Source organism: Macaca fascicularis, chromosome 7 (assembly GCF_037993035.2).
Source record: "Macaca fascicularis isolate 582-1 chromosome 7, T2T-MFA8v1.1".
In the NCBI taxonomy this organism is placed as follows: domain Eukaryota; kingdom Metazoa; phylum Chordata; class Mammalia; order Primates; family Cercopithecidae; genus Macaca; species Macaca fascicularis.
In genome coordinates, this window is record NC_088381.1 from 131980029 (window position 1) to 131992647 (window position 12619).

The window sequence follows — 12619 nt, forward strand, 5'->3', positions numbered from 1 at the left end:
CAAGTCACCTCTTACACATTTAAGTAGATAGTCCTTCAAAAAAGAAAATGATGCGCAGAGTGTTCAATTCAGCATCGTTTACAGCGGTGAAAAGGTACCATGCCTTAATTCGCACTGTCGGGGAATAATTAATCAAATTATACTGTATTAATTTGATGAAACATTGGGGCAGCCTTTTTTTATTTTTATTTTTTGAAACGAATTCTCGCCCTGTTGCCCAGGCTGGAGTGCAGTGGTGCGATCTCAGCTCACTGCAACCTCCACCTCCCGAATTCATGCAGTTGTCTCAAGCCTCTCAAATAGCTGATATTACAGGTGCCTGCCACCACGCCCAGCTAATCTTTGTATTTTTAGTAGAGTCGGGGTTTCACCATGTTGGTCAGGCTGGTCTCGAACTCCGGACCTCAAGTAACACACCCACCTCGGCCTCCCAAAGTGCCAGGATTACAGGCATGAGCCACCATGCCTGGCTGGGCAGCCTTTTAAAATTATGTCATGACAGGCCAGGCACAGTGGCTTATGCGTGTAATCTCAGCACTTTGGGAGACTGAGGCAGGCAGATCACGAGGTCAGGAGTTCAAGACCAGCCTGACCAACATGGTGAAACCCTGTCTCTACTAAAAATGCAAAAATTAGCTGGGCGTGGCAGCATGTGCCTGTAACCCCAGCTACTCGGGAGGCTGAGGCAGGAGAATCGCTTGAACCTGGAAGGCGGAGGTTTCAGTGAGCCAAAATTGCGCCATTGCACTCCAGCCTGGGTGACAGAGTAAGACTCTGTCTCAAAAAAAAAAAAAAAAATTATGTCATGACACAGTACTTATAAGGTATTGTAAAAAAGAATATAAAAATGTATGTATATTATAATTATGACCTAATAAAAAAATTATTATGAATGAGAGGAATCACAGACATTAAAGACAATGATTATTTTATTGAATTGACAAATTATTTATTATTGATATTGGTAGAAATTTTTAAGAACTCTAATGCAGAAAATCTGAAGAAAGAAATTTTTCTTACACTTTGCATATATTAATAGATGACTCAATGAAAAATATCGAATGTTAGGAACATTTTATTTTGTTCACATCTGAAACTCACAATAGCTGCCTTTCTCAACAGATTAGTTTTCACCTGAAATATATTTTTTTTGTAAGAGGAGCTTTAATTCTGTTTTCTGATTTATGAATCTTTATTTCAAAAGTTATCAGCATCTTATTTAGAAATTTGAGAAGAAACAAAATTGTTTTTTAAAAAATAACATCATGGCATTTACCTTTTAAAACATACATTTTAACATTTTTTGTAATTGTTAAATTCATCACTTAGATACAACATTTAGAACAACTTCTGGAAAGTATCACTGAGAGTGAAAATAAAATACAAATTTTGAACAACTGGATGGAAGCACAAGAAGAGAGACTGAAAACTTTACAAAAACCTGAAAGTGTGATCTCAGTGCAGAAGCTGCTCCTGGACTGTCAGGTGAGGAAGGGAACAGTGTCCCGCCCAACCCTTGAACTGGGGCAACTGGGTCACCTCTCTTGCCCCAAGGATAAGTTGCTGTAGTTTGTGGAGACTCTCTTCCAGCTCCCCTCTATTTACTTATTTTCTTATGTCAATTAGATAATGACCCATGGGTTTTACGAAATTGCGAAGTGCCATTTTTTATGATAAGCAGAAGAATGTATTTTCACGGTTACAGTATTGCTCTCTTAAGAGTTTTGAGTAGTACTCTTGGGGGAAAATGCTTAAAGGGAATTTTGATTTAAATGCTTTCCAATTTTCCATCTGTTTTATCATTTTTCCCAGTGTTCACAAAATTACTCTAAAGGTTTCATTATTTCTAGCATTTCATTCTGTGTTTTTTCAGAGGAAAATGATTTTCTTCTACCTATCATACACTGTGTTTTAAAAAGTTCACTTGTCCCTCGGAACCTCTGTCTGAATCACACTGGGCTTGAGGGTGTTGTCCATTGTTCAGTTGTGCTTTGCCGAATCACTCAGTCTTTGCACATTGATCCTGCTTTAGCACTGTCTTTATGACTGCTGCCCATTCAAAGCACCTCTGCCATCACCATCATGGCAGGCGGCACGCGCTGTGCTGTGTCTGCACTTCCTGTTTGACGGCCTTGCAATAGTCACTGTCAGGACTGGAAAGTCTGGCCGGACCGCATTTCTACTGAGGAGGTTAGGGGATAGCACTGGACGTAAATATGAGCAGCAGCACCACCGTAAGAGGCCTTTTCACATGCTCATATCCTGTACCCACCTCCCCATGAGCCATCTCCACTTTAGCCTTCTGACAGCCACCTTGGAGTCAGTGTGCTTCCTTACTGGAAGCCTACATTCCGCAGCCTGGTGCTGGACTGTCCCCTAGCAGGTGGTTCTTTCCAGAGCCCAGAAGGTGTTTTTCATGCATGTCGCTACCTCCGGTTTCTCATTAGGTGCTCTCCACTTACTCCTTACTGTCTGGCCAGTCTGTCTCAATCAGGCCGGCTTCCTTCAGACCACCCTCGGTGCAGGCCTGTCTCATGCAGCTGCTTCCAGCCCACTTGCCAGCCTCCCCCCTCATTTCCTTCTGATTCATTCTCCACATTGCTGCAGAGGGATATTTCTGAAATGCAACGGGTCACAGCAATCTCCATTTGAAAATCCTCCAGTGGCTCCAGATTGACCACAGAACAAAGTTCCCATGTTTTAGAATGACATTCTGGTCCCTCACCTACAAAGAGTTGCAAATATACCTAAGTCAAGTGAGTCTTACACAGTTAGTTGGTTCTCTTTTTGATAGATAATTGTAGCCACTGACCAAGGTTGAAATGGATTAAGTTTAGCTATTCTTCCCACAACCTCACTACCGAGTTGTAAAAAAACAAATTCCAGACACAATGCCACCATCTATAGAAACAGATTAGCAAGCAAGCTCTAAAAATACTTTATATAAGTTCAGCAAAGCCTCTCTGTCCTCTTTAGCGCACCAACCACCGCTTTGCGTGAAAGACAGACATAGTAATATTCCAGAAGCAAGCGTCCATTATTTCTATGGCCAACATTAGGCAACCAGAATCCTTGGAGTTTAAACTGGATACAAAAACCACATAAGGACTTACCTTAGGGATTATTGCACCGGGTGAAGGCAACAGGCTATGCCCAGTTCTTATAGCCTGTTCAAGTGGGGGTGGAAATTGTATCTACAGTAGTTTAGCCAATCCATGGATCTTGAGTACATGAAATTTACCGATGAGAACCCATTTCTCATATTCATTATGTTATTTAATAAGCCATTAAGGCCAGGTGCAGTGGCTCATGTCTATAATCCCAGCCCTCTGGGAGGCCGAGGTGGGAGAATTGCTTGAGTCCAGGAGTTCGAGACCAGCCTAGGCAAGATGGTGAGACCTTGAATCTACAAAAAATTATTTAAAAATTAGCCGAGCATGGTGGTGCATGCCTGTAGTCCCAGCTACTCAAGAAACTAAGGGAAGAGTATCTTTTGAGCCCAGGAATTCAAGGTGACAGTGAGTTATGATCATACCACTGCAGTTCGACCTGGGTGTCAAAGCAAGACCCCATCTCTAATAATAATAATAATTCATTAATTTTACCAATAGAAAACCGTTTCTAACATTCACTCTGCTCATTAGAAAAATGAAAGTTGACTGAGACAAGGAGCTTTAAAAGAAATTTACAGACGTGCCTGGCCAGCATCATCCCTTGTCAGTCTCCATTTGCCTCTGTGCCATTACATTTGCAGCTGATTGCAGAATTATTTCTACCTACCTCCCCTCGCCCCCACCATCCACACACAGGTTCTCCTCTGCTTTTGTCAGAACTCAGTCGAAGCACCCTGACCCTCTCCCTCACCACATGCCCACTAACTGTGCCTTCCTACCAACTCCCACATTTCCTTAGCTCATTTCTTCCTATTTTAAATTTGTATGCTGCTTCTTGGATGCCTCTTTGCAAAAGGCCATAAACAAGGCAGAGATGGAAGCAAATAAATAAAACAGGCTTCCCTAGCACCCCACGTAGCACCATGTGTCAGAGACTGTATTGGACTCATCTGTCCTCGGGTCTGTCCTCTCCCAGACTGTGGGTTTCTCAAGGCAGGCTGGCACATCAGCAGGACTGTTATACCTGTCACTGCCTGTGAAATTCACAGGTGCTTAATAGTTGCTTGAATGTATCTATTAGTGGACCTAAAAGGCTGCTTTTCTATAAATATTAATTTCTCTCTCTCTCTTTTTTTTTCACTATTCTTTGCATATAATAACTAAAATGAGACCAGGTGCAGTTGCTCACACCTGTAATCCTAGCAATTTGGGAGGCTAAGGCAGAAGGATCACTTGAGGCCAGGAGTTCAAAACCAGCCAGGGCAACACAACAAGACCCAGTCTCTACACAAAAAAAAAAAAAAAAAAAGTTATTTGGGCATAGTGTTGTACACCTGTAATCCTAGCTACTTGGGAGCCTGAGGCAGGAGGATCACTTGAGCCCAGGAGTTCAGGGTTCGAGCAGTAAGCCATGATCACGCCCCTGTACTCCAGCCTGGGTAAGACCCCATCTCTAAAAAAACAAAACAAAAAGAAAGAACTGAAAAAAAGGAAAAGAAAATGATGAAAATGATTGATGTATACTTCAATGACTTCTCCCAGGGTGGAATGCTTCAGTTCAGGTAAGCTTCCTAAAGTGGCTTTACTCTAGAAAAGTTAAGTATTGGAGTCGATGAAATATGAAGACATTAGGATTTGAAATATTCTGAAGGGCTTCTAAAAGTCATTGGTGACTGGAAAAAGGCCATGTTTGACATATTATAATTATCAAGGAAAATTGTGTAGTTGACTAGAGTGTGGAGGTTTGAGATGAGGCTGTTAATCCCTCAAGTTTGATGCCTCTATATATAAGCAAGCACAGCTTCTTAAAGAACTATGTTCATGGTAAAGTCAGAGGAATTTAGATATTTTAAAAATATTTAACGCTGGTTCTCACAGAATAGAAAAACAGGACTTGCAAATTCTAGTCAATCTCCATAATTAGCAAAAGATTGTTTTTAATTCCACCCTGATTTATATGTAGCAAATTAGAATTTAAAGTAAGACATTAATTTGCCGGTGAAGTGGGAGTTGGGAAACTTGAAGGGTACTCTTAGGCCTCAGTGAAGCAAGGTCAGATGACAGGACTGCTGGGCCAAATCCGTATTATTCTGCAGAGCAAAAGAAACAAGCAACCCCACCATGTGTGGGTGTTCGTGTGCTGCTATTGCCGTGGCTTTTGTTGTTGTTGTTGTTGTTGTTGTTGTTGTTTTTTGATACAGGATCTCACTCTGTCACCCAGGCTAGAGTGCAGTGGTGCAGTCATAACTCACTGCAGCCTTGTGCTCCTAGGCTTAAGAGATCCTCCCACGCTGGGCGCAGTGGCTCACGCCTGTAATCCCAGGACTTTGGGAGGCCGAGGCAGGCGGATCACTTGAAGTCAGGAGTTCGAGACCAGCCTGGCCAACATGAGAACCCCATCTCTACTAAAAATACAAAAATTAGCTGGGCATGGTGGCACATGCCTGTAGTCTCAGCTACTTGGGAGACTGAGGCAGGAAAATGGCTTGAATCCCGGAGGTGGAGTTTTCAGTGAGCCAAGATCACCCACACTTCAGTCTGGGTGACAGAGCAAGACTCTGTCTCAAAAAAAAAAAAAAAAGGATCCTCCCGCCTCAGCCTCTCAAGTAGCTGGGACTACAGGCGCGTGCCACCACACCCAGCTAATTTTTGTATTTTTTTTGTAAAGACAGAGTTTTGTCATGTTTCCCAGGCTGCTCTCAAACTCCTGGGCTCAAGTGATCCGCCTGCCTTGGCCTCCCAAAGTGCTGAGATTACAGGCATGAGCCACCGCGCCCAGCATGGCTGTTGTTTATGCTGCCATTTTTGAAGTGTGTGTGTGTGTGTGTGTGTGTTGTTATTTCCTTTTGTCTGCTATGTAGTCATTTCTCATCAGTTTCCTTTAAATTATCGGGGAATGATGACAGCTTATTAGTAAATAAGTGTTTTTAGAAATCTCTAGTTAGTCGAGCCTTTAGGAGAGACTGTTTTATAAATTGAAAGAAGGAAAGTGATTGAATATTCTTAAAGTGTTTTCAGTTATAACTTTGCAGATGAAAAAAGTTAGATTTAAACCTATGATAAAAGAAACATGCTAATATATAAGGCTGTCAGGGTATGAGGGAGCGAGTTAGGTAGGGTGGCAGAGATGGACAGAGGCAGCAGCTGACTGAATCTCATTGGCAAAGGCTATTTCAGAGAAGCCGTTTTGTTTCCTGGGTGCCTTTGTAACCAGTCCAGAAGAATAATATTTCATAAATTCACCCACATGTTAGTATGGGTGGATGGTTACGACAGTGAGAGATCTTCTGTTAATATGCTATATATTCATGTGGCTCTAAATTCTAAAAGCATAGAGGGTCATAGAGTGGAAGATTCCTCCAGCTCCGTTCTCTCGTCATCCATTCTTACTCCCAACCCTAGCCTAGTTTCTTACGGAACAGATTTTTTTTCCCTTTTTCTACTTTCCAGTCCAGAAGATCCCTGACATTCATTGATTTAGAGTTTGTGATTTCCACATTCCAAGAGTGACCTGAGGGCTCCTCACATGTGGTAATCTGGCAGTTTTGCTGGACTGGATTTCAGTGCTCCGCTGTGAGGCTAGCACGAGGGAGCTCGTCCCTCACCAGGGTACAAACCCAACCACCTGCTCAGCTACCCCATGCCCACGAGGCACTCATGTTTCTCTTTCCTTATGGACCATGTAGTGATTCTTACAAAGGATAAAAAAAAAGAAAAAGAAAAAAAAAGCTGGGACCCTTATCCTAAGCAATTTTCAAGAGAGAAATAGAACATGAGCGAAGGGTCGTTAACTTGAGGCCATACATTCAGAACACATGCGTCTGGATGGAAATGTAATGCTAAAGAAAGTATGCAGAAGCGTGTCCCAAATTAGTGAATTGGGAGACTTGAGGGAAATTCAAAATGAATCCCTCTGAATGCCAAAGATCTCTTGTGTTTTCCAGTGGTTTTGTAATGAGCATGTAATGCTTTAATAATTTTTTAAAAGTTTAAACTTTTTCCAAGTTGGATTTCAACTGCAATCCTGAGAAGGACAAATAAGCAGCTCCTACCGTCCTTCCTCTAAGTAGAATGGCAGCGTTGCTGCTGGCCTCATTCATCTCTGTTTTTGGACTGCTGGCTCCATGGTGTCCTTTATAGTAGAGGGATCCTGTAGGTTTTTAAAAATGTGTCTATAAAGAGTAGACCAGGTCAAGGTGCCTCTTATGAGTGAATTAATAAACTAAGAGATAGAAAATGATTAAAGTTATTACTGAACTACCAACAGTTATATCGTCTGTCATTTATATGATGCTACATAGTTTAAAGGCACCTTCCTGCTTGTGATTTTATTTGAGTTCTCAGCTTGGCCTTGGTACACATGGTGTGGGGTATCATCACTTTTTCCAAATGAAAAAATGGAGACGCATAGGTTTGATGACTTACGCCTGGTCAAACAGCCAGTGCAGGGCAGACGTGGAATGGGGACCAGATCTCAGACTAGCATCCTTTCTGCTCTGCCATGATGGTTCAGACGTGTTGCCTAGATTCTCCTAAAATACAGACTTGTGTCATATGTAATTGAACTAAGAGTATTATGATTTAAATGTCTTTGGTGTAATGCTATTTAATTATATAATCTAATGGCATTTTTACTTGGAAAGAGTAAACGCCTGTCTCTGACACCTTATTATTTGTTTTGTAATATTGTACATTGAAAACCTTTTCCTGTTACCCTTCCAGGATACAGAAAATCAACTTGCAATTAAATCCAAAGCACTGGATGAGTTGAAACAAAGTTATCTGACTTTGGAGAGTGGGGCAATGCCATTGTTAGAAGATACAGCATCCCGAATTGATGGGTTATTTCAAAAGAGAAGCAGTGTTCTCACTCAGGTACTAGAATTCATTTGAAATGTGCTATTTCTCTTCACTTTTTTTTTTTTTTTTTTTTTTGAGACAGAGTCTCGCTCTGTTGCCCAGGCTGAAGTGCAGTGGCCGGATCTCAGCTCACTGCAAGCTCCGCCTCCCGAGTTTACGCCCTTCTCCTGCCTCAACCTCCCGAGTAGCTGGGACTACAGGCGCCCGCCACCTCGCCCAGCTAGATTTTTGTATTTTTTAGTAGAGACGGGGTTTCACCATGTTAGCCAGGATGGTCTTGATCTCCTGACCTCGTGATCCACCCGTCTCGGCCTCCCAAAGTGCTGGGATTACAGGCTTGAGCCACCGCGCCCAGCCACATATTCTTCTTTTATTTTATTTGTTGTTGTTGTTGTTTTCGTCCTTTACTCGTGGAGACTCTATACCAAACACTGAAAAGTTGCTGAGAAAAATAATTGAAGTAAGTTAGAGAGAAGTATTACAAGTCCCATTTTATTCACTGAATAATTAGAGGCAAAGCCACCAATTCCAACGTCATTGACAGGCTGCAAATCCACTTAGTTATCTTTGTTTTGTCTAATGTACTTACACAGACATAAATATCTCCATACCCCAAACCCAACAGAGTATCTGGCATTGTTTCCTGGCAAGATACACAGAAACTGATGAACCAGTGTCTCCATGTACAGGGAGCTGCCTCAGGGAGGAAGTGATCCTGTATCCTGCAGCCTCTATGAGCTAGGAGCATAGTCAGCTCCAGGAGGACTCTAAAGATTGAAAGAAACACTACATGGTGTTGAAGAGGGAGTATAAAGGAAGAAAGCGGGCAAGACATCTAATAATCTCACAAAAGGCATGTCGGTGTCAGCATTTTACCCCTTCCAGGAGGAGAGCACCAAAAGAGAGGAAACTCAGGCATCTCTAGACATTGCAACCTTGACATTTTCCCACAACAGAGGAAGAGAACTAAAAATACTAACCGATTATACCAATCAATTAGTATAATCTATCAATTGGTATAATCTATACCATCAATTACAGATGTGTCCATGTTTCCTAGACAACCTTCATTGTAGGTTGTCACCTACTAAAATCTACTTTCAACCATTTGTACCAAGAGGTAATAGGGAATAACCTGCACGAAATCCATAGGCAACACTCATCCTCATTCCTCAGTCCCCATTCCCCCAGGAATCTAGCAGAAAAATAGGGATGAGCTTATTCAGTCATTTGTTAAGCGTACATTGTGTGAGGTACTTTGCTCACTGCCCGGGTTACAAAGATAAACAAGAAAATAAATGAATCCTACCCTCAAAGAGCTCACAGGCAGGTGGAAGAAACACATGTGAACAGATAATTACAATATAATAAAAATATAAAGAGAAAATTAAATGAGATAATGCATGTGAAAACATGCAGATAGTACTGTCATAAGGATAGACATATATATACTTTGGAATGGAATTGAGAGTCCGGAAATAAGCCCTCACATTTATAGTCAATTGATTTTCAACAAGGATTCTAAGACAATTTAATGAGGGAAAACATTTTCTTGAAAAATGGTGCTGGTACACCATATATCCACATGTAAAATAATGAAGTTAGACCTCTACATTCATACAATATACAAAAATTAACTCAAAATAGATTAAAGGCATAAATGCAGGCCAGACATGGTGGTTCATGCCTGTAATCCCAACACTTTGGGAGACTGAGGTGGGAGATCATTTGAGGCAAGGAGTTCAAGACCAGCCTGGGCAACATAGCAAGACCCCCATTTGTATTGAAAAAAAAAAAAAGACATAAGTATTAGAGCTAAAAGTATAAAACTGTTAGAAGAAAACATAGGTATAAATCTTCATGACTTCGTGGATTAGGCAGGGGTTTCCTAGATATGACACCAAACTCGTAAGCCATCAAAGAAAAAAATAGATAAATTGGACTTCATCAAAACTAAACACTTTGATGTTTTAAAGCACAGCATCAAAAAAGTAAAAAAGGCAAACCACAGATTGGGAAAAAAGTATTTATAAATCATATATTTGATAAGGGACTTAAACCTAGAATATATGAAGATTTATCACAACTTGATAATAAAAGGAAAAATGACCAAATGAAAAAATTGGATACAAGCCAGGCTCAGTAGCTCAAGCCTGTAATCCCAGCACTGTGGGAGGCCAAGGTGGGCGGATTGCTTGAACTCAGCAGTTTAAGACCAGCCTGACCAACGTGGCAAAACCCTGTCTCTACCAAAAATAGAAAAAATTAGCTAGGTGTGGTGGTGAGTGCCTGTAGTGCCAGCTACTTAGGAGGCTGAGGCAGGAGGATCACCTGTGCCTGGGAGGCAGAAAGAGCAATGAGGCTAGACCATGCCACTGCACTCTAGCCTGGGCAACACAGGAAGACCCTGTCTCCAAAAAAAAAAAAAAAAGCCAAATGATCTGAATAGACATTTCTGTAAAGATGATAATACAAATGGCCAAAAAGCACATTGAAAAGATGCTCAGTGTCATTAACCATCAAGGAAATGAAAATCATGAAAATCAACGCCACAAAGAAATACCACTTCCCACCCACTAGGATAGCTATAACAAAAAGACAGATAGTAAGAAGTGTTAATGTGGATGTGGAGACATTGTAGCCCTCACAAACTGCTGGCGGGGTTCCATGGAGTTGGAAAAGAGTCTGGCAGTTCCTCAAATGTTTAAACGTAAAGTTACCATGCAACTTAGCAATTCCACTCCTCCATAGATAGCCCAAGATAAATGAAAGCATGTCCACACCAAAAACTTATACGTGAATATTCATAGCATGAGTCATGATAGCCAGAAAGTGTAAACAACCCAAATGTCCATCTATTAATTAATATATAAAGAAAATGTGGTCTATCCATACAAAAGGAATGAAGTAGTACTGATATATACTACAACACTAATGATCTTGGAAACATTATGGTAAGCAAAAGAAGCCAATCACAAAAGGTCACATATTGTTTGATTCTGTTTACATGGAATATCCAGAATGGACAAATCTAAAAAGACAGAAGGCAGATTAGTGGCTGGGGGAGAATGAGGAGTGACTGCTAACAGGTGTGCAGTTTCTTTTCAGTCATGAAAGTTTCTAAAATTGATTGTGGAGATTACACATTTTAAATAGATGAATTGTGTGGTACATGAATTAAAAAAAAAAATGCAGAAGGCATGAGGCACAGATCATCCATCTATAAGCTGTCAAGAGTCAATGTAAGCCTGGCCCTGAGGCTCACACCTGTAATCTCAGCACTTTGGGAGGCCAAGGTAGGAGGATCGCTTGAGACCAGGAGTTCAAGAACAGCCTGTGCAACAGAGTAAGACCCCATCTCTACAAAAAGCAAATAAAGTTAGCCGGGTGTGGTGGTATGCACCTGTAATCCCAGCTATTCGGGAGTCCGAGATGGGAGGATTACTTGAGCCCAGGGGTAAACAAGAGTCAATATAACCTAGTGTTTAAGAGCAAGGGCTTTGCAGTTTCTGCCTAAATAAGGATCCTGGTGGCACCATTTTTGATCTGTATCTTCAGTCAGGTTACTTAACATCTCTAAGCCTTGATTTTCTGGTCTGTAAAATGGGGATAACACCTACTCATTTATTTCTATCTTAATACCGATACCTATGCAGTGCTCAATAAATGCTGCCCTACTGATGACCCCAGTTTGAACATTTTGAAAATACTCCTCCGGCTTGTTTTTAGTGTAGTGAATGATGAAAGAAAATTACTTGATGATTTTCTTACCCTTTCCCTCAAATCATGTGTTCTATGTCTTTTCCATGAAGCTTTATTATAAGGCCAGAGGCCTTCAAGGCGCCAGAAGTTCCACCACCTTTATCTGTGGAAGCTGCAAAGGCCTCGTGCAGCAGGAGCCATGGCAGTTCTTGTGTTGATGTGTACCTGTGGGCTCTGGGACGATGCGGTACTTTGTGCTAGAATTATCGCTGCCACCCGGATAGATCTGAGATTGTTTCTGGCAAAAAATGTACATCGATGAGGAATTCCTTCCTTGCCTTTCCTCTTTATTTTTTTTTCTTTCTTTCTTTTTTTTTTTTTTCTGGAGACAGAGTTTCACTCTTGTTGCCCAGGCTGGAGGGCAGTAGCACAATCTCAGCTCACTGCAACTTCCACCTCCCAGGTTCAAAAGATTCTCCTGCCTCGGCCTCCCAAGTAGCTGGGATTACAAGTGTGTGCCACCACGCCTGGCTAATTTTTGTATTATTAGTAGAGACAGGGTTTCACCATGTTGGCCAGGCTGGTCTTGAACTCCTGACCTCAGGTGATCCACCCACCTCAGCCTCCCAAAGTGCTGGGATTACAGGCGTGAGCCACCACATCTGGCCTTCTTTATTTTCTTAACTAAATAACTTGGTTTCTTTTTCTGAGCCATCCTGCCCTTATAAAGACATTTGGCCCACATAGTTGCCAACATGAAACTCACATTTTAGCATCCGCTTTTGTTTTTATCCAGCCCTGTTTGGGCCAGAGATTGAGAAGCCTCCCTGTCACCGTGGATGTGCCAGTTTTCCCTATAGTTGTTAAGCAGAAAACAGGGTCTGAGTGCAGAGCCGTGTGATTGTACCCAAAGTTCACATCACACTACCCATAAAGATGGCCTG

General features: G+C 41.6%; 1 protein-coding gene across 14 annotated transcripts in view; it reads left to right on the top strand.

The window, feature by feature from the left end:
* Positions 1–12619, top strand: part of SYNE2 (spectrin repeat containing nuclear envelope protein 2) — a 376210-nt gene that overhangs the window by 294071 nt on the left and 69520 nt on the right. For all 14 annotated transcript variants that reach the window (XM_065548888.1, XM_065548887.1, XM_005561459.4 and 11 more), the window contains 2 exons: positions 1330–1485; positions 7836–7988. In XM_065548888.1, the coding sequence (XP_065404960.1) occupies positions 1330–1485; positions 7836–7988 (309 nt within the window). The remainder of the gene's footprint in view (positions 1–1329; positions 1486–7835; positions 7989–12619) is intronic.